Source organism: Megalops cyprinoides, chromosome 17 (genome assembly GCF_013368585.1).
Source record: "Megalops cyprinoides isolate fMegCyp1 chromosome 17, fMegCyp1.pri, whole genome shotgun sequence".
Classification (NCBI taxonomy): domain Eukaryota; kingdom Metazoa; phylum Chordata; class Actinopteri; order Elopiformes; family Megalopidae; genus Megalops; species Megalops cyprinoides.
The window spans coordinates 13,305,386-13,327,204 of NC_050599.1; the positions used below are offsets into that span (position 1 = coordinate 13,305,386).

At 38.7% G+C, this 21,819-nt stretch overlaps 3 protein-coding genes across 3 annotated transcripts; all 3 read left to right on the top strand.

The window, feature by feature from the left end:
- Window positions 1-224: 224 nt before the first annotated feature.
- LOC118792410 (meprin A subunit alpha-like) lies at window positions 225-6,343 on the top strand. The gene is made up of 12 exons (XM_036550252.1): window positions 225-284; window positions 510-561; window positions 1,077-1,117; window positions 1,313-1,388; window positions 1,809-1,926; window positions 2,158-2,333; window positions 2,885-3,106; window positions 3,786-3,932; window positions 4,017-4,232; window positions 4,701-5,165; window positions 5,865-6,038; window positions 6,272-6,343. Exons 1-12 carry the CDS (start codon window positions 225-227, stop codon window positions 6,319-6,321), a joined length of 1,797 nt encoding a protein of 598 aa, XP_036406145.1. The 3' UTR covers window positions 6,322-6,343.
- A 1,487-nt stretch (window positions 6,344-7,830) lies between these two features.
- On the top strand, window positions 7,831-13,589 carry LOC118792496 (meprin A subunit alpha-like). The gene is made up of 14 exons (XM_036550357.1): window positions 7,831-7,899; window positions 7,996-8,020; window positions 8,304-8,360; window positions 8,719-8,759; window positions 9,403-9,478; window positions 9,606-9,723; window positions 9,978-10,153; window positions 10,265-10,486; window positions 10,579-10,725; window positions 10,987-11,202; window positions 11,830-12,291; window positions 12,507-12,677; window positions 13,134-13,240; window positions 13,512-13,589. Exons 1-13 carry the CDS (start codon window positions 7,840-7,842, stop codon window positions 13,205-13,207), a joined length of 1,845 nt encoding a protein of 614 aa, XP_036406250.1. The 5' UTR covers window positions 7,831-7,839; the 3' UTR covers window positions 13,208-13,240; window positions 13,512-13,589.
- Window positions 13,590-13,853: 264 nt separating this feature from the next.
- Window positions 13,854-20,841, top strand: mep1a.2 (meprin A, alpha (PABA peptide hydrolase), tandem duplicate 2). Its single transcript, XM_036550253.1, has 13 exons — window positions 13,854-13,857; window positions 14,957-15,010; window positions 15,399-15,439; window positions 15,542-15,617; window positions 15,731-15,848; window positions 16,380-16,555; window positions 16,833-17,054; window positions 17,419-17,565; window positions 18,597-18,812; window positions 19,279-19,725; window positions 20,047-20,214; window positions 20,309-20,519; window positions 20,691-20,841. Exons 1-13 carry the CDS (start codon window positions 13,854-13,856, stop codon window positions 20,839-20,841), a joined length of 2,031 nt encoding a protein of 676 aa, XP_036406146.1.
- Window positions 20,842-21,819: the final 978 nt, after the last annotated feature.

Genomic DNA, 21,819 nt, shown 5'->3' on the forward strand with positions numbered 1-21,819 from the left:
AGAACATTAATAGGAGGATACCGTTTACATATTTCTTAGCCGTTGCATTATGTTATCAAGTTCATAAAACATAGTTCACTTGTAAAAACGCGAGGTAAGCCTTAACTCGCATGTTTACAACTGTAGTGTATTTTATGAACTTGATAACAGTCAAAGACTAAAGTTCCTTTCAGAGACCTTGGCATTTAAACCAATGCCGAAACCTCGGTCTCAATCTTTTCGCAATGGGCTTGTTCCAGCTTCTGCTCCTCACTGGACTTATTGCAGTGCCTAATTCATATGCTGTAAGTGTACCACTCGTTGATTTTCCAGTTATGATTTTGTCGTAATTACAGACAGAACCCACATTGACATAAAATTGATTTTTTTTTCTGCAGATTCCTCTCTCATTCCAAGATAATGGTATGTCAGACCATACCGTCTATTATGTAGTATAGACCAACCACATTAAATAGTAAACACACTTTGCAGTTTAATGCAGTTACACTGTATTACATTTTTCCCCAGAGGTATATTCGGATGAGCAGAATGACGGCGATTTTAATCCATACCTTAACCTGGGTGAGTTATGATGCAATGTTATGTTATAATGTGGTGGCAGAGATGGAAATGGAAAATGATATTTGTTGCATTTGTGGTGTGTCTTTGTTACCGCTTTCACACTGCAAATCACGAAGAAGGTAATGTTTCAGCATTTGACTGCGAACTATAATGAAAAGGACACACGATTTAGGGGTATCTTCTTAAATCTGAGCCAGAAAAGCAGTTTTCCTGTACTATCATTTCTGTAGGATCCTGTACATGGTAAACTATGAAAAGTCAGCCAGCCCATTCAGAAGCTATGGATGCGAATCAATAATAAAGGAAAATGAACCTTATATTAAATAGATGTTTAGCTTGTTTGTCTTTATTGATCAGTCTGTGACATATTTTAGGGTATATGTTAGAAACAATGAATTTGTATAATTTGGAGTGGCCATGCTTTTCTGTGCATAACTCATTTATTTAGCATGAGTTTTTTCATTAAATATTTATGCAATTTCATATTATTGAACTTTTAAAATATTTATTTAAAGGTGCAAAAACTCCACTGATTGAAGGAGATATGGCAATACCTGTAAGTACATTTAGGGTTTACATGTTTACATTCCTTTCACATTTGATCTCCTCCCAGATTTTTCAGTTTAATCCAGTTTAAGTGGCAAAAATATTCACTGCACAAATCTATGCAGACTTCTGTACTAGCGGATATTACAAAATAAAGCTGTGTTTTTTTTTGTTTTTTTTTTTTCAATCCATTGCATTGCAACAGCCAGGACGCAATGCTCTCAGCAACACTGCATACAGATGGAAATTTCCCATACCTTACATTCTGGCTGATAGTCTGGGTAAGTGCATACAGTAGGACTGTGTATCACTTACTTCGCTGTTATTGCACCCAAAAGGGCAAGGGCTTGATCAACAATTTAAATAAACACTCAAACACTCCTGCCTGAAGAATACGAATATAAAATTATTATTTTTATATAAATTATTATTTCGTCTTGTTTTAAGAATATGCATTGTACCACCAACATGTATGTTTAATTCAGCCAGCACTGGATGGAGAAGAAGGTTATGTGATCACTCTGGTGCATTGATTTGCTTATGAGTAGTACAACAGAATGATTTGTGGATGGATTTGGACTTGATGCTCTTGGAAAAAATAGAAGTTCACAGATGTTATGGCTGCTCGGAGAAAACCTAAGAGGGAGAGAGGTAAAGCACTACACTGAGAGATACTTTTTTTGTTCATTTCTTTCTCTCAGATCTGAATGCCAAAGGTGCCATCTTCCAAGCATTTGAAATGTACCGCTTGAAATCCTGCGTAGACTTTAAGCCATACAATGGAGAGAAGACATACATCAAGTTTGAGAAATTTGATGGGTATGGTATGATTAACATTATTAGAACATTAACTAGCAATTGATTGTTGATATTAATAGCTGTGCTGCACTTCCTTGGTGTCTGAAATGAAGGCGTGACCCGGCACATTCGGCTGTTGTTGATGTCAGTAACAGCTGTTAATATATTTCTAAATGACTTACATCTTAATGGTCTGGATAAAGTCAAAGGTGGTATAGCTTCTAACACTGAGTTCTAAAATGGCGAAACAAGGTGCTGGTCCATGGTTGGAGACCAGCAGACTGGTCAGAACCTCTCTCTAGGCAGCGGGTGTGACCACAAGGCAGTGATTGAGCATGAGCTTCTGCATGCCCTGGGCTTTTACCATGAGCAGTCCCGCACAGACCGTGATGACTATGTGGACATCTGGCTTGACCAAGTCATTCCAGGTTAGTCGCTTTAGCTTTTCATGTAACATGAAGGTGAGTGTGCTTATTCATTGAACTAAGCATGTAGTTTTGCACTTTTTCCAATTTTTCTCCCAACTTCAGTGGTTGAGAGTTATTCATTTAAACTTGTCATCACCACAATGTCAACTGCTGGGCCCATGTAGGAGGCTGGGGGGAGGTAGATGCAATCTTTGATATACACACACGCACCTACCGTGACTGTTTTACATGTTAGATGTCCCACACTGCATCAGGAGACACTGGTGGAGAATGGGTACATCCTCCTGATGCTATCAGGGTGGTTCATGGGTCCATCCACCAATGTGGGCTTGCGGTTATAATTGGCACATGACACGACCAAGTTCAAGTCTGAGCCATGAGGCTCAGCCTGCACTCGAGTGCGCACTTTTGCTGTCTGAGCCACTGGGGAGCCCTTGTATAGTGCCTTTCTATTTTTGATATTATTCTCCTGATATATAATTACGTTTTATGCGGTATACTGTCTAATCACATCTAGATTGGATCAGTAGGATTGTGATTTTGTTTTACAGGCTTGGAGCACAATTTTAACAAGTACGATGACAGCTATATTACTGACCAAAACACTCCCTACGATTATGAGTCTATCATGCACTATCGTCCGTACTCCTTCAACAAGAATGCAAGTATTCCAACCATCACCACGAAGATTGAGGCTTTCAACAACATCATCGGCCAGTACTTGGACTTTAGCAGCCTTGATGTTCTGAGGCTGAACAGGATGTATAATTGCTGTAAGTACCATAATCATTACTATAAGAAAGTGAAAGTGTGAAAGTTGTGACTGGTAGGAGTACAGAATATGCTACTGCTGGCATTAAAATATTGACTGCCAGTTTGTGAAGTGCACAGTGAAATTCAGGGTTATATATTATTCACATTCTCTAAGTGCCCTCATCCTTTGTGTCTTTCATTTTTACATATCCATTTATACATCTTATTAATGCCATACAGTTTAAGTACATTACTGACAATATAACAGCAGCGCCCCACCAGTGTCCTTGGAAAATTTTGAGTTTGGCTCTCAGGATGGTAATCTAATCATTCTCCATTTTAATTGACTCAATAAATACCTCCCTTTCCACCTCGGCTGATGTGCGAGGAGAATTATTGCACAACCCATTGCCAGAGATTCAAAACTGCAACCCAATAGTTTGAAGCCCAGTTCCTTCACCAATAGATGACATTATAGAAATATTTTACATTTCCCACAGCCACTGTGTTAATGTGTTATTTTTCATAATGGTGAAGTCTGAACACTGTTGAAAAATAAAAGAGGTACTGTATTTCAGATGAGTATGATTGTAGTGATAGGAGCTACGTTTGCATTAATTATATACACACGCATGCGCGCACAGCGAAGACATAAATTTTACTGATATTGAGACTGAGATGTCAGCCCCTCTGTTTCAGCCTCATCTCTCACACTGCTGGACCAGTGTGCCTTTGAGTACATCAACATCTGTGGCATGATCCAGAGTTCTAGTGATGATGGAGACTGGGTTCACACCTTGAGCTCTCCCGGGACAGAAGATCACACTCTCTCTGGCCGCTGTAGAGGTAATAATAATTCTGTACCTTATAAACACCATTGGTAGGAGAATTATACCTGCAGGCATAATTAACCTTTGCACCTGGTTTTAGAGGCAGGTTACTACATGTATTTCAACACTCAAACTGGAAAGGTGGACGAGTCTGCTCTGCTAGAGTCCCGGACTCTGTACCCCAGGAGAGAGCTGCAGTGTCTGCAGTTCTTCTACAAGATGACAGGAAGCATGAAGGACAGGCTTGTGATTTGGGTGAAAATGGACGACGGGACAGGAAAAGTCAGAAAACTGATGAAAATGCGAACATTTTATGGTACTTAACTCACTTCTGTATATTTGTGTACAAATCTATCTATGGCTACACACACAGACATACACAGGCACACATACACACTGCCCTCATTGTTTATTCATACCTACAACCAAATAAATATTCAGAATTTTAAATTTATAAAATACATATATACATATGCATAATTATATTTTAAATGTTTAATCTTAATATTGCACAAAGCAACATCATATTGTTCAAAAATGTATTTATTGTAGTAAACACATTTTTTCACATCACTGCAACTAGTATTTTGTGATATATTTAATGAATAATTAAAGCAGTAAGCAGAATGTTGGTATAGATTCATTTTGTTGGATTTTGTCTTAAAGATTACTTAAAGGTGTGAATAAATGTGACCTTGATACTGCATATGTTCTGTATACATACATACTGCCATAAATACTCATTTTAAGCAGTGTTCATTCATTATTTGCATTTATCCTTTAGCGGATGACGACCATACTTGGAAAATTGCCCATGTGCCTCTGGAAGTGGGTGTGAAATTCCGCTACGCTTTCCAGGCTGTCCGAGGAGACCCAGCTCAGTCCAGGGGCGGGATATTCATTGATGATATCAGCCTGACAGAGACCCGCTGTCCCAATGCAGTCTGGCAGATTCACAACTTCTCCCATGTGCTGGAGACATCCAACCGGAGCACTGTTCTCCTGAGCCCGCGCTTCTACAGCCCCGAGGGGTACGGCTACGGGCTCCGCCTCCTGCCGCACTCGGACCACGTGGACTACACAGGGGGGTACACGGGGTTCTTCTTCCAGCTCACCAGTGGTGAGAATGATGCCGTCCTGCAGTGGCCCGCGGTAAACAGACAGGCCACCATCACCGTGATGGACCAGGATCCTGACATCAAGTTGAGGATGTCCTCAGCCCGCAGCTTGACCACAGACATGAGGAAGAGTAAGCTGACTGCCATAAAACATTGCTCCATTACAGTGATTTGTGGCATTGTCAGGCCACAAGAGTATTTTGCCCACTTCTAGGCACTATACTATGAGAATGACACAAATGTACAAGAAAGGGAAACAAAACTTGTTCCAGGAATAAAACATAGAAGTCAAGAAGAGGTACTGAAGATACTTTAGCTTAGGAATCTGTCAGGTACCTCTGTTCGTTAAGGCACTTGCTCTAAAGGCAGGTTGAGACCTACAGCCCAGGTTTGATTCTGGTTATGTCATCTGCAGCAATGACTGGGAGCCCACAGCAGTAGAACAAATTGGCTTTATTCTGCCAGGATAGGGTTTTGCATGTCTGCTAGGGTTTTATCGCACTAAGCTTGGCAAGTCTTTAAAAGTTATTAATAAAGTGGACTACAGAAGTTGTTTTAAGATTAGTTCTGTCATCAGATCAACAAGACTTGGGTGGAAATTAATTAAAGGTGTCTAGGATGTATTTCTTCACTCAGAGAGTTATAAATGCATGGAATGGCTTACCAGGATTTACAGATGAAGCAAAGCAAGACCATTCTTGACACAGCACTTGATACACTCTAAACTACAGGCAGAATGATAAGCCTAGTTAAGATGCATGTCCTCGTCTCCTTATTAAATGCCTGTCCTGTGACGTTACATCCTTTCACCTGTATTCCCTGTTTTGTAGCTGAAGATGGCAAACTCTTCTGGGATAATCCTGCAAAAACAGGAACCTATGATGCAGCTTGTCAGTGCTACAGAGGAAATTCATGGGGATGGCATTCATTCATAAAACACTTTGACCTGCGCCGACGGAATTACATGAAAAACGATGACCTTATTGTCTTCATTGATTTTGAAGGTTGATATTTTTATAATTAATGTAGTTTTGTAGATATATGCGTATGTGGTGCAACTTAGAGCTTATAACTTATAACCCAGATCCTCTTATATTTTCTTATCAGTAATGGGACTAAGTCCCTGGAGTGTAAATACTGTCTTTTAAACTAGAGGCTGCTTTACATTTTAGAAATGAGTAATTGCTTATATACTTATTTTAGTTAATGGTAACATAAAGATATTTTGCTTTTAAAGATCTAACGTCCCTGATCAAAACTGAAGTCCCGGTCAATCCAAAGCAGTGAGCTGGCTGATGAAGTTCATATCCAGAGAAACATGGAACGGTAAACTCTTTATTTGAAAATACTTTCGGAAAATATATCACTCTTTAAAGTTATGGGTTTCTACTCACTCTACCTGCTCACAGCCTTGATCTGTATAGAATTAATTAGTCAAGTAAGTATGTAAGTAAATAATGGCTTTGGACATGCAGTGTGAATTGATTGTTGTTTAACTCTTTTTTTTTTTTTTTTAGATGACCCATGCTTTTCCATATTACTGAAGAAATTTAAGTCAAGATGGAAAATATGGATGGAACAATTAACTGCTGCACCTCAAAGAAGAATATTTAATATCAAGCTGCATGTTGTCTTTTTTTAATACTCACATTGCCTGGTGTAATACTGAAATTACCAGACTTCTTAAGAACAGTCTATAGCTGGATAGCTTTCCCTGCTTTGGAGATCAAAGACACATATGTTCCTCATCTACTCTGTAACCATGTGTTTTTGATTTTATATTGTCATATAAATAAATGTTGATTGTCTTAATGCTTGAATGTATGAATTTATTCTCCCTATTTGATAAAAACATAATTTTTCTTTAATGGTATTTCCAGGTACTATTAAACTAGTAAAACACTAGTTAACACTAAAACACTATAGAACAGAAGTTCATCATTAGGTTCATCAATGAAAAATTCTTAAGGAGACACAGAGATGACAATTTCTGATTTTCTGGAAAAAGGCCCCTTCTGCAAAATTGTTCCGCCCTGTTTTTATCTGTATTTATTTACTTATACTGTGATTAGGCTTTGGTAAATTTCCCTTTCCGTTAGAGGAAATGGAAAAAATATTGCGTATTTTAAAGCTATATGCAGAGGCATTCCAAAACTAGTCTAGTTTAACATTTGCAATACAGTAAGTAGAATTCAGTAGAGTTAAAGTTCCCCAAATCTCTCTCTTTGATGGTTGCTAAGTGGTTAACAGTATTGTTCTGTACAAATACAACATCATCAGTAACATCTTATTTTGTAACATGTTACTTGAATGAATATAGGAATGTTTATGCAATATATAATATTATTAAGGTTAAATAACATTAATACTTTTCTTAATGTGGATCCCACTTACATGACACATCATTGTGGATTTGTTATTCTATTATGATTTATTTAGCCTTGCATTTTACCACACGTACAACTTATCCAGCTCTGCTTTCTGCATTTAATAAATGCCACCCATGATGAGTGGCTGTGTCAGATAACACCTCATGCTGATTAATCCAATTAACTATAAACTATAAGGACACAACCAGTGACTCTCATCTGTCTGGCTGTGCTTTGACCCACCTATCAAAAAAAGGTTAACTTTTATTTTTCTTGAGGTTGTTATAAAAAAAGTGAACAACTACAATAGGTCTTTGTAATCTGAAATTGAATTTGGAAGATCACCAATGGTTCAAGGTTCATGGTATCACTCTGAAAGTGTATTTAAATGGCCACAGTTGTTTAATCCTATGCATTAGCTGCCCGCCCATCCAAAATGAGACTTGCTGGGATCCTGTGCTTTGTAGGACTGGTCTCCCTCTCCTCCACCTTCACCGTACGATCTTTCATACTTCCTAAGCCTTTCTAGAACTCATGACAGTACATTAGGACTTGAAATTTTGTCATTTTAACCATCTTTTTGTATTCACAGATAAGGCGGTTCTCCAAAACAAAATGTAAAGTATTAATTTAATTCATCCATCTTCATTCTGTGATATGTTATTTGCAGGTAGAATATCTTATATCTTTTTGTGATATTTAAATAAAAATAAATTAAAACTTTTACATACTGACATTTAAAAGTAAACTGTCGTGGTGACATAGTCCATAGTGCCAAAGCATGTTTTGTAAATGTAACTTTTGTATTTGATAGTGCATCTTTGGCTTTTACAAAAGGCTAGAAAACCAACCACTGAAAATCGAAAACATTATATTTAAATGTTGTGTTGAATCACCCAGCATTTGCAATTGACCAAGATGAACAGAAAAGACGTGACATCCCCTTCATCAATTCTGGTAAGTTTTACTGGTAAAGGCAGGCACAGTATCTGAGGGGCACAGTATAGAGGACTGGTTAGAGTACTGGGCTGGACCAAAGAGATCAGATCCTGGATGGAACACTGTTGGGGTCTCCTTATACAATGTAATATACTTTGTTAGGGTAGGGATGGGTCATAGCAACTTCTGTAACTCAAATGATGCAAATCTTGCTGTAAGTGGGGGTCACTTGGAATTAGGGTACTAGCAAGGCATAAAACTTAATATAATTGATTACATTATATGATTAATGTTGAGAGTCCTGTAAGAATGTATTTGTTTTACTATAAACTTGTAAAAAGAATTCATACAGAATTGGATATGTTATTTCCAACAGAAATGAAAACACTGGCTGTTGAAGGAGACATGGTTTTGCCAGTGAGTATTGTAAGGGTTTATTTTTATCTTGGGTTGAAAGTTGATTTTGTATGTATGGCACAAAAACTGTTCAGTCTTTGAAATTTTCATTTATTATCTACATATGATATATGGTTGATAGGGTATTACAGATAACAATGGCAAGTCCATTATAAAAAATTAATATACCTAATAATGTTGACACAACAGCAAGGGTAAAGTCCTTTTTATTGCTTAATGAGAAGGAAAACTTCAGGCCCTCTCTTACAGCACATTTCTTTGACCTTATTTAACCTTGACAAATCGCTAATAGCATGGATGCAGCTTTAATAGATTGTGAATATTAACTATACACATGAAAAAGAACTATATATATATGTATTTCAATAATATGCAACAGTTTTTGATAGACTTGTTTCCCATAAATGCTCGTATATCTCATATACAGTATGTATGTATGTGATAGAAGTGGCTGTGTATTGTATGTTAAGGAATAATGAGGATTTTAATTATTATTTCATCATTATGTTAAGGAATTATTACTAGATTTAAAAAAATACCTTTGGCTGTTTAATGACTGGAAAACCTGTTAAGCTGGGGACTGAGATTGACAAACAGTTTTAACATTATGAGTCTGAAAAATATTTACCATTTTTTTCATCAGCCTGGACGCAATGCACTAGTGAACCCAGCCTACAGATGGAAATTCCCTATACCATACATTCTCGCCGACAGCCTTGGTAAATATCTGTTTTTTACTGTGGACAACAGCATACAGAAATTTGATAAATGGGGGAAGTATATGTCTTAAAGTATTCCATGGATATTCTCTTTTGTACATAATTTTATCACTTGCTTGTCTTTCAGACCTGAATGCCAAGGGGGTTATTTTTCAGGCTTTTGAAATGTACCGCCTAAAGTCTTGTGTAGACTTCAAACCCTATGAAGGAGAAAAGAGCTTCATAAAATTTGAAAAACTTGATGGGTATGTCATTCTACATCTTAGATTGCATGGGAGCCTGACATGTGGGATTCCTTTAATGCAATGGCTAATCAAAACCTTCAAGAACCATAGTCCTACAGAGAGGCTGTGTCTCTCTGAAGGATTAATGTTCTTAACACGCTGAACACATTAGCCTAGCCTAATTTACCCACTTAATCCAATTCAAATTAAGTAATTAGTGATGTAGGTTGCAGCTGATGTTTCAGTTCTCTATTCATTAATGTTACGTAATGCAGGTGCTGGTCAATGGTGGGAGACCTACAGACAGGTCAGCAGCTGTCACTTGGGCCATCCTGTGACTACAAGGGCACGATCATGCATGAGCTTCTGCATGCCCTGGGCTTTTACCATGAGCAGTCTCGCACAGACAGGGATGATTACATAGACATCTGGTATGATCAAGTCCTTCCTGGTAAGACTTGGTGTTTTCACGCATTCATAAGAATATCTGGTTGTTTGCCATAGTCCTCTACTTCATCTGATTTTCACTGTCTGTTTTTTACCCTTTGCTTATGTTTTGCAGGCTTTGAACACAATTTTAACAAATACGACGACAGCTTAATAACTGACCAAAACACGCCTTATGACTATGAGTCGATCATGCATTATGGGCCGTATTCTTTCAACAAGGACCCGCGGTACCCAACAATCACAGCCAAGGATCCTGAGCTGACCACACTGCTGGGGCAATACAATGACTTCAGCAGCCTTGACTTACTCCGCCTCAACAGGATGTACAACTGCTGTGAGTTGCTCCTCTGTCAGTTCTGATACTGTTGTATGCTCATTCCTTGCAGTGTTTATTCATCTTTGCTGTCCATGTTTGTATTATTCCAGCGTCTTCACTCACGCTGTTGGACCAGTGTGCCTTCGAGGCCATCAACAGCTGCGGCATGATTCAGAACCCCAACGACGATGCTGATTGGGCACGCACAAAGAGCACACCCGAGTCACATGACCATACTCTGATTGGCCAGTGCAGGGGTGAGATTAAATTAGTCTTTTATGCAAGCTAATACAAAGGCAAACAAAACATAATAAAATGAAAATCAACTTCATGTCAGTGACAGACTTCACAGCATTTAAGCTTCTTTTTTGACTTAGCATTTTTTGGCATGAGAGCATAGTAACCACTTCAGGGAAACTGATTCCACTTGTATTGAGCAGCAAGTTATTGTCAAAATAATAAATAAAATAATAATATAATAAAATAATAATAAATATTCCTTAATTGAAATTATGCAGATGCAGGATTCTTCATGTACTTTGACACGGGCAGTGGGCGGTCGGGAGACTCTGCCTTTCTGGTGTCAAGGACCCTGTACCCAAAGCGGAAACTGCAGTGCCTACAGTTCTTCTACAAGATGACGGGGAGCCCAAAGGACAAGCTAGTGATCTGGGTGCGAAGAGAAGACGGAAAGGGGAATGTCCTGAGCACAGTTGCGGCAGGAACAATCATTGGTGAGCACAGTACACCTTAATACACTCTTGAACTGTGGGGTAAAACACACTAATGGAACAGAGCAGGGGTCTAGGGTGTTTCAAAAGATGCATGTCAATTACATTACATTACATCATTTAGCAGAAGCTCTTACCCAGATGTCCAAGATTTGCACACTTTGCATGCTGTGCACATTAGTCATTTTGCATTCAAGTTAAATGAACCTAATGCCAAGTGTTACATTCTCCTTTACATGAACAAAATAACAGTTAGAAATGTGTGAAATTACTGAAACAAATAGCTTTCTAATTTCAAACAATCCACTGAAGAGTTCTTAGCTAGTGTTCTAGCACACACTAGTTTGGTGCAGTTTAATTCAGCAAAATTCAGCGAAATTTCAAGATGCATTTCTCTCAGTTTATCTCTAAGTGATATGTATCACTGTGTATACTTTGTCATCACATTTTCTGATGTTTCACTCTAATACATTTCAACCAATAATATTTACAGAAGTTTAAGAAATAACCAGAAATTGATGGAAAATCAGACTTTGATCTGAGTTTTCACTCTGGTGAGCTGAGCTGGTAACCCTGTGCTGCTGAGCTCCAGTACATGACAGTTGTCTCCATGGAAAATGTTTTTGTCAGGCGATGATGACCGCTCGTGGAAAATTGCCCACGTTCCCTTGAAGGCGGATGGAAAATTCCGCTATGCGTTCCAGGGGATCAGAGGAGATCCAGCTTATTCCGCGGGAGGGGTCTTCATCGATGACATAAGCCTAGCAGAGACCCGCTGTCCCAGTGGCACATGGAGGATCAAGAACTTCAGCCAATACATCAAGGCGTACGGTGTTGGGGAGTACATCCAGAGCCCTCGCTTCTACAGCCCAGAGGGGTACGGCTTCGGCATCCAGCTCTTGCCCAACTCCTACTCACAGGGGTACATAGGAGCCTTCTTCCACCTGACCAGTGGGGACAACGATGACCTCTTGCAGTGGCCTGCGGGAAACAGACAGGTCACCATCACTGTCCTGGACCAAGACCCTGACATCAGACTTAGGCAGTCATTCTCTTTCAGCTTTACCACAGATGGCAAACAACTTATACCAGGTGGGTAGTTAAAACAAAAAAAACAGACCTCAGTGAGACACCTGCCAGAATCAAAAACTAAGACTGATGCACAGAGTAGATGAACAGCACTCACTGGAAAACATGTTAGCATTTTCTCTGATGGTGTTCTTAATTTGAACCTGTCTCAGCTCAAGGCCAGTCCAAAGGCTATTTCTTATGATGAAGGATTTCATTTGTTATGGCTCTTCTTTCAGGTTCAAACACCTTGTATTGGGACAAGCCCTCACTCACAGGGACCTATGACCCCTCATGTGATTGCTATCGCAGTTGGACATGGGGGTGGAATGCTTTCTTCTCTCACTATGACCTCAACAGGAGGAACTACCTGAAAAACGATGACCTTATTCTCTTCATCGAGTTTGAAGGTGAATACTCCCCCTCCCTCCTGCAAAGCAACATACTCTAACATGATGAAGCAATCAAAGTAATTAAAGTTTTATTTTTTGGTGATGGAAGAATAAGGTCTTATGCACCAAAAATGGTTGGCACTGTCATGTGTTTCAAGTGACTCACTGATATGAACCAAACATACTTTTGCTGTTAAACGCAGTCTTTTGATTTCATTAAACAGTGCAGTGACTGACAGCATGTGGTAGCTCCACCCATTATGTGGCTCCTGAATATTAACTGCGCACATCATCACTAATATTCTTCTGTCATGTCAGAAAGATAACCATTGTAACCGGGGAATAAGATTAAATCTAAAGTAAAATGACACTTGTATAGAAGGGATAAACAAATCAAGCCTAAATGTGTTATGTCTGTGTTGTGCCCATTCTGCAGTGGGACACTTAACATTGTCTTTTTTTTTTAACTTCAAGATCTTACTCCATTGATCAAAACTGAGGTTCCAATCAAGCCCCAGTCTCAGCCTGTTCAGCAGTCACAGCATTAAAAACACTATACTTACTGTAAACAGGAGTGCAAGGTAAGGTACTACAATGCGGCACTAGATATTGTAGAAAATAATATTCTAATTATATGAAAGCTAAGTAAACAGACCATAGGGTGCAACGCTTATATTGTATTGTCACAAGCAAAGCTAATGGCACATAGGGGAATAAAAACTTATTTTTAATGTTATATATGAGCATTATGTCTAATACTCATTTACTAAGAAACAATCAAAGCAAAGGCATGAAACAAACACAAAAGCTTTAACACTAATGCACCTAATTTCTCCTTTTCATTTTGAACAGGGCTTCAGATCGGACCTGAAATGTGACAGACCTACTTTTAATCATTTTTATTTCTATAGCATTTGATTGACTTGAACAAAAAATTTCTCTTCTGTACTTTCTGTACATTGTAATGGACAACTTGGAAAACAATGAAAACTTCAATGTATGTCAGAATCCATTGTCAGATACATTAAATATTAATCTAGCAAACCCCAAGCGGTGTGTGTGTTGTTTTGGATATTTTTTCACTCACTTGGAAAACATGTAAGATGAAGCCCCTGCTGTACCTGAATGAAAGCCTAGTTTTTGTAAGGAAAAGTATACCATCAGGAACCAAAAGAATACCATCACAAAACGCAAATGGGTATAGCACGTGAAATTAATACCTGGCTCTACAGCACAACAAACCCTAAACTGCTGCCAAACCACTTTATATATTTACTTTATATATACATCATACTTGTCATGTCCATTACATAACCCCTGTCCTCACAGCATGAGAGTAATATAACTGAATGTGATCACATGGCATTCTCTTTGAGCCAGAACACAGTACATTTCACTCTGGCCTGTCTCCTGCTTTTGAGCACCACAAAGAGGCTGAATATGTCATTTCACTTTGTAGACTAAGGTTGCTATTTTGTGCTTCTCATAAGTGTTTGTTACTTAGCAACCTATAAACTCTACTCTTGTTTTGTGTTTAGAATTTCATTGACTGGCGTATGTTATGATATATGATATATATCGCTTTTGATAAAAGCGTCTGCTGAATGAATAAATGTAAATGTAAATGTAAATATATGTTTGTGAAACCCATGAGTTTCATTGCTGAATGGAACATCCAGGCTGGTAGCAGCTATAAACAGAACACTGTTACAAAAGATTGATTGTAATGATAATTTTAATAGTACAAACCCACGTGCATGAAATGACCATCAGACAGACCTTTGCAGTACAATTGAAATTATTCACATTAATGTCATAAATCGTTTGATAATCGTGTAAAAGTAAAATGATAAGAAAACTTGCTGATAAAACATTTTTGACACCAGCGATTTTTTCTTGTGATATCCAGTTCAAAGTACATCCAGATCTCCTGTTTTATGTTGGTGTTTATGATGCCATGAAACCACATGTCTTGCTTCTCTGGACTAAGCATGGTCTCCTTCAATTTATCATTTAGAAGCATAGCATTCATTGTGCTTCTTATATTCAAGGTATGTTCATTTGTAAAATGTGATAAGATGTAATAATTTAATGTCTAATAAGTGTGTTTTTGGGATTCTAATCATCTGTTTAACTTTTAGGTCCATGCGATTCCAGCAGTCTACGGTATGGACACAATTATGCTTCCAATCATTTTAAATTCTAAAACAATGTCTCATTAAACAGATGTAATTTTGACTGCAAATTAATTTTTACATAAGCCTTATACTTTAACATTTTCTCTTTTTGGTGAATAGATGATGAAGCAGACAAGGGGGAGTTACGGGATGATATTCCAGACATAAATCTTGGTAAAGTGCTCTTCAAAAATAACTGATTACAATGGTCATGTAACACATTCTCTGTTAATTCTATTATTATTCTCTGCACACACACAGCCTGACCAGCCTGTTCATTATTTCCCAAACATGTGTCATTCACTTAAATACAAATATCACATTTATGATATATTCAGTGAACATATACGCATTATATTGTATAGTGAGTAAAGGTATGGACGTATGAGGCAATTTCATGACTCTAATTACTGTATTTCAGTCCTACTGATACCATTATGCTATGGCAAATTATCAGTCCAATCAGACTTCACTGATGTCCACAAACAACAAATATCTACATTTGAAAAATTACCCTCATATATAAATGACTTCTTGTAACACTGGTGACCTTACATTTCAGAATCTAAGAGAGAATTGTTTGAAGGGGACATTGCAGGTGATGTAAGTTAATGATTTAAGTACACAAATCTACTTTACAGCACAGTATGTGACTAAAAAGGACTATAGTATTTAGTTCATTCACTGTTGTAATTGTTTTCACAGCCAAAACGAAATGCAATCCTGGATGAGACGGCAAGATGGCGGTTTCCAATTCCTTACATATTAACCGATTCCTTGGGTATGAAGCATTCATGCTGTAACTTTTTATGCTTTACACTTCACACTTTAAACACATTTTCACCTTTCTGCACAGTGCTTTGTTATAATTAAAACTGGTGTCCTTTTTTACAGATTTGAATGCAAAAGGTGTGATTCTGCAAGCATTTGAAATGTATCGTCTGAAATCCTGTGTTGACTTCAAACCTTATGAGGGAGAGCACACATATCTTTCCTTTACCAAGCTGGATGGGTAAGTCATACCAAATTATTTTTCTGCTGGCTCTTGCATGGTTTTATGATCCTAACTTTTATAGGGCAATATAAATACAAGGCCTTGGCATAAAGTGATTAAAGCAAGCTGAGCTACTGAGAATTTAATCTTCAGAGGACTGCCAGAGGTCTGTGTAAATTTTAACCTTAAATCTTACACACAGATCTTTAATTTTTAAAATGCAAAGACAGATTTTCCTAGAGCATGGCATGCGTTCATTTGTCCTTTTTATAACAATGGTTAACATCTGAATCTATAGTATGTGAAATAGTCCTTTTCAGACATTAAGATATATTTTCTTAATAAAATTACAGAAAGGATTGGGTTCATCACCGCTTTGCCCACATTGATGTGTGGGCAGTAAATCACATAGTGATGAATTGCACAGAGCAAACAGAAACAGATAATGTGAAAGGAAACTATTAAAGTTGTTGGTTTATATTTTGAAACTGAGTGAACTTTGACATATTCATCCCAGTACCATCTGAATCATAACATTCACACTCACAGATGCTGGTCATTTGTGGGTGATCTTCATGAGGGCCAGAATGTATCCATCGGCGCCAGGTGTGACACCAAGGCAATTGTTGAACATGAGCTTCTTCATGCACTGGGATTTTACCATGAGCAATCCAGGGCAGATCGCGATGACTACGTCAAAATCTGGTGGGATCAAATCATACCTGGTACATTCCTCCCCACTTCACCGCTTTGTGTTGCTGAAAAGTGAGAAAGAGCTTAGCCTATTATTATCTTTTGTTTATTTATTTATTTGAGTCTCCACTTTGCATTTCTGTTATGTAATATATAATGGCTTCAAGGCATTTTGTTAACTCATTTCACAAGAAATTTAGAAGATATGCCAATCGAAATAGACTTATTTTTGGTTTGTACCATTAGTAAAGAAATTCTCCAAACTTGTTTATTATAATGTTGGTCCAATCCAAACCTTCGTTTACGTAGGAAAGGAGCACAACTTTAACAAGTACGAAGACGACTTCATCACGGATCTGAACACGCCGTATGACTATGAGTCAATAATGCACTACAGGCCTCTCTCGTTCAATAAGAATGCTACTGTGCCCACCATCACCACTGCCATTCCGGCCTTCAACGAAATCATCGGACAGCGTCTAGACTTCAGCGCTGTTGATCTTGTCCGACTGAACCGCATGTACAACTGCAGTAAGTAGCAACTGCAGACAGAAATATCATTACATTGTCATTTAGCAGATGCTCTTAACTAGAGCAACTTACATCAGTTTTTACAATGTTATCCATCCAAACAGCTGGATATTTACTGAGGCAATTGTGGGGTAAGTGCCTTGCCCAAGGGTACAGCAGCAGTGCGCCAGCTGGGAATCGAACGGGCAACCTTTTGGTTATGAGTCCTGCTCCTTAACCACTATGCTACGCTAAATCAGTTGAATCATTTCAACTGAAATTATAATGAAATTATAATAAATTATAACTATGCTGGAGCATAATGGCTTGCCTGGGTATTCAGGATCGGGTGTTCTCCTTATTGACACAGCCACTGTTTTTTCAGCTTCCACTCAAACCCTCCTGGACCAGTGCTCCTTTGAGCAAATAAATATCTGCGGCATGATCCAGAATGTGGAGGACGACGCAGACTGGGTCCACTCACTGAGCTACACTGGGATGGAAGATCACACCCTGACAGGGCAGTGCCGAGGCAAGTATACAGTCTCTTCTTCTAGTCGCCTCTCCTTTTCAAGTTCCATTTTATTCCAGAAATTTGCTCCATTATGATCACTTTTAATTGTATAAGTTTGATGAATGCAGTTTGGTAAAGGCAACTGTTTTTTAACATCGCTTATCGCGCCCAGACAAACCAGATTGCTTGCATGTACGGTGCATTCACTCAAGGTAATATTTCAATCCTCTTAGCTGAAAGATAAAGGTCTATGTGTATTGCCCTTACCTGCATTTTGGTTGCTTAGCAGACACTCCTATCTAGAGCAACTTATATAGCTTTATTATTTTTTACATTTTCCATTTATACATCTGGGCAGTTCCTGAGAAAGTTTGGGTAAAGTATATTGCCCACAATGTCCCACCTGGGAATCAAACCAGCAACATTCTTAACTCTATGCAACACTGCTTGTTTCAAAATAAAGGACATTTACATAACTAAAATAGCACAAAAAACCTGTCTGCATAACTCCGGGGGAGATGATGATGACTAGCTCTCCTCAGATCACTGAAAATCAGATCACCTTAAGGAGGCCAGGCTTTTGGTCAACTGTTGTTCTGAATTTAGTGCAGCTTCACATTACACTACACTTGATGTGGACAGCATTGAACCAGTTGTTTGTTAGACATGTGAGATCTGAGATGTGGGAGGTTGACAGCAACATTAACATCAACCATATTCTAATTCACTTCTTGAGATTGATAAAGGTAATCTTTAACATTAAATCAAGGGTACTACAGATAAGCATCCCCACTCCTGGAGTGCCACAATCCAGCAGAATTTCTAAGTCTCTCCAAACAGTGACATGCTGAGAAACTTGGGCACATGAACACCAGTATTACCTTAGCCAGAATATTGCTACTGTAAGACATCTTGGCACTCCTTGAGCAGGGTTGCCCACAGACCATTTTCCACATTTATCTAAGACTTACAGTGTAATGCGCATGCGGATTGTTGGATTGTGGTTTTGAAAGTGTACCTTGTAACACAGAAACCATGTTCTTCTGTAGATGCTGGCTATTTCATGCAATTTAACACCTCAAAATCGGCCCCGGGCAAAAGTGCTCTACTGGAGTCTCGTATCCTGTATCCTAAGAGAGGCCAACAATGCCTTCAGTTCTTCTACAAGACAACAGGAAACCCTGGAGACCTGCTGGTCATCTGGGTCAAGACAGATGATGGAACGGGAAACGTTCGTAAAATCAAGAAAGTGCATACCATTAAAGGTACTGCTGCGAGGGTATCTGTTGCATGATATTGCTCTATATCATCTTTCATCAGATGTGTGAAGAAAGTATGGGGAATTTGTTGTGTATGTGGATATTACATTTGTTGGATTCAATCAAGACCAGCAGACCTTAAGTGCTGTTCAAAAACCCTGGTTAATAAACGTCATGATAAATGTGTCCTAAGATATCACAATATATTTCATAAGTCAGGTAAATATGTGTTATAACCTTGTCTCGACAACTGTCAAAATGTCTTATAACTATTTTTGACATGCTGTGACACATGTGAAGTGCTTCACGAGGGCATTATAATTGTAACATCAGATAAAGTACTACCTTTTTATAAATGAATAATATTTCTACACTACATGGCAGATTGAATTAGCACCTATACATTTTACAGCATTGGTATTCAATTGTATAATTATAATAATTAACCTAATGTGCTTGTGTTGTTTTTCAGGCGATGGCGATGAATCCTGGAAGATTGCTCACGTCACACTAAATGTCAAAGACAAATTCCGTTACATCTTCCAGGGTGTGGTGGGATCAGAGAAGACAGATGGTGGCATTTTCATTGACGACGTCTCCTTAACTGAAGCTCACTGCCCCAGTAACATCTGGCGAATCCAAAACTTTACCGGCCTGCTCCAAACACACCCCCCGGGACACAATATCACGAGTCAACGGTTCTACAGCACAGAAGGCTATGGATATGGGATTCGAGTGTATCCAAATGGTAAAGACGCCTCCTCAAATGACCACGTGAGCGTGTACTTCCACCTGTGCAGCGGAGAGAATGATGGAGTATTGGAGTGGCCAGTGTTGAATAGGCAGGCCACCATTATCGCCGTGGATCAAGACCCAGATGTACGGCTGCGAATGTCAGCCAGCAGAAGCTTCACCACTGGTAGGTCTTTGGCTTGTGCTGAACTTACACACATCACATTACTCACATCACAGTAAGGACAGCAGACATTCATCTGTATTGTTGCAAATACTTAATTATGTATTATAAACTAAATACATAACAATCATCACTATTGATTGCTACAACAAGATGTATCAAGCAAGGCGGGATGAATATAAACAGTAATCCAGTTATCGCTGACTGGCTGCGCGCTAATATCGATGGAGGTGAGCTCGTATCAGTTGTGCATTTTATTAATATGTTGACGCTATTGTGCCATAAGTCCATTCAAAGCTGAACGTGTGCTACTGGCACTTCCAGAATCAGATCCCAGGTGGAACAAACCAAGCACCAACGGAGTATGGGATGAATCCTGCAAATGCTACCGTGGGTCCGAGTTTGGATGGAGCACTTTTATTTCACACAAGCAGCTCATGAGAAGAAGCTTCCTGAAGAACGACGACCTGATAATATCTGTCGATTTTGAAGGTAAAGGTCGTGTAGAATGGGACATTTGATCCAAATACATGCACATCCACATCACAGTACAGTGCATCAAATGTGCGTATGTGTGTCATTTCAGATTTGACTCACCTGCTGAAGACTGAGGTTCCCGCTACTCCGAAACCTGCCAGACATCCCCAACGCACAGAAGAAGAACCCCGTGAGCATGTCAGCTCTGCTGAGGTCCAGAAACATCGGGAGGTGCGATCAGCTCCCAACAACCCCTGCCTACCTAACCCCTGCCTTAATGGGGGAGTGTGTGTGGAGAAGCATGGAGAAGCCACGTGCAGGTCAGTGAAGTCCTTACCATCTCACTCAGAATCGCCCTGCACAAGACAAATTATTAATTAAACTATTAACACTGCTACCATTAAAATACATTCAACTGAGTAAGGATGGGAAATGCAATTATGGACAATACTATGCACAGTTAACATGATTTCATCATTTGTCTGCTGCAGGTGTGCATCTGGACAGGCTACATTCTACACGGGTGACATGTGTGAGAAACAGCGGATCGATGGGAGCGTTGTGGGTGTGTTGATTGGCGGGATGGCAGGCACCCTCACATTGACCATGGCTATTATTGCAGTCATCCGCAGGGCGCACTGAGGGTGAAGTTGAGGATTTTACATGTATTATTTCACATTTTATTAACAATATCTTTCTCCAGAGAAAAAAAAATAATAATAATTTTATTTTCCCTGAAATACACTGCAATGTCAGAAGGCTATGTTAGCTTGCCATATGAAAGTAAATGGTATGTGTTATACCTTAAAATATAACTATACCTATAAATCTATAAATGTTTTGTTTTGGGAATCATGCAACTTGCTACAATAGAACTGAACCTTATGCCCAGAACAGCTTTGCACAGATGCATACGTGTGTGGGTAAACATGCAGGATGGACATTGTTACATGATGCAATTGCTGTGTAATCCACTAATTAAACTAAAGGAGGCTATTCACCATCATAACGGTATCATGATATATTTTTCTGATGTTCTCGCATACAGTTTGAATTAACAATGTACATTGATTTTGAACTCTAGGTATGATTTTTTTTCCCTTCAGATGATCCATGTGCACAAAACACAGCTAAAGAAGGGGTTGTACAAATCATTATGTCATAGTGTAAAGGGCGCCACCTCTTTGAAGACTTCCCAGAATCCAAGAAGTATTCAAGAAGACTAGTTCAGGAATAGGTTTTTTTTTTTCAGAAGTAAAAGGTGAACAGTTGAGCCAGACAGAATCAGTATCATTCCATGTGCTTGCACAACACCAACGCAGAGCTTACGTTTAGTCTCAATTGGTTGCCAGATCATGGGCCCACAACTGTTTGCAGGAATAGTAAGGGGGGCTTAGCACAGGTTGTTGCTCACCTACACCATGGAGTTAGGAGACGAGAACAACAAAGGTGCACATGTAAATATGGCTTCAATTCGAATGTCTCTTTACCTAAAAACAAAGTTATATCTACATCTTTGTTTTTTCCCATGCCATATTCATGCCTGCAGATAGAATTTAATGGTGTTATGACTGACATCATAAAGAATATAAAGATTTTGTATGAAAGAAAAATCATACA

Excerpts from the sequence above, each read along its gene's own strand:
- LOC118792410 (XM_036550252.1), top strand. The coding sequence starts at position 225 with ATGGGCTTGTTCCAGCTTCTGCTCCTCACTGGACTTATTGCAGTGCCT. Across the intron at positions 285-509 it reads CAGTGCCTAATTCATATGCT|GTATATTCGGATGAGCAGAA; the intron begins GTAAGTGTACCA and ends TTTTCCCCAGAG. Across the intron at positions 3,107-3,785 it reads GAACAGGATGTATAATTGCT|CCTCATCTCTCACACTGCTG; the intron begins GTAAGTACCATA and ends CCTCTGTTTCAG.
- LOC118792496 (XM_036550357.1), top strand. The coding sequence starts at position 7,840 with ATGAGACTTGCTGGGATCCTGTGCTTTGTAGGACTGGTCTCCCTCTCC. Across the intron at positions 12,292-12,506 it reads TGGCAAACAACTTATACCAG|GTTCAAACACCTTGTATTGG; the intron begins GTGGGTAGTTAA and ends CTCTTCTTTCAG. Across the intron at positions 12,678-13,133 it reads TCTCTTCATCGAGTTTGAAG|ATCTTACTCCATTGATCAAA; the intron begins GTGAATACTCCC and ends TTTAACTTCAAG.
- mep1a.2 (XM_036550253.1), top strand. Across the intron at positions 15,011-15,398 it reads TATTCCAGACATAAATCTTG|AATCTAAGAGAGAATTGTTT; the intron begins GTAAAGTGCTCT and ends CTTACATTTCAG. Across the intron at positions 15,440-15,541 it reads AAGGGGACATTGCAGGTGAT|CCAAAACGAAATGCAATCCT; the intron begins GTAAGTTAATGA and ends TTGTTTTCACAG.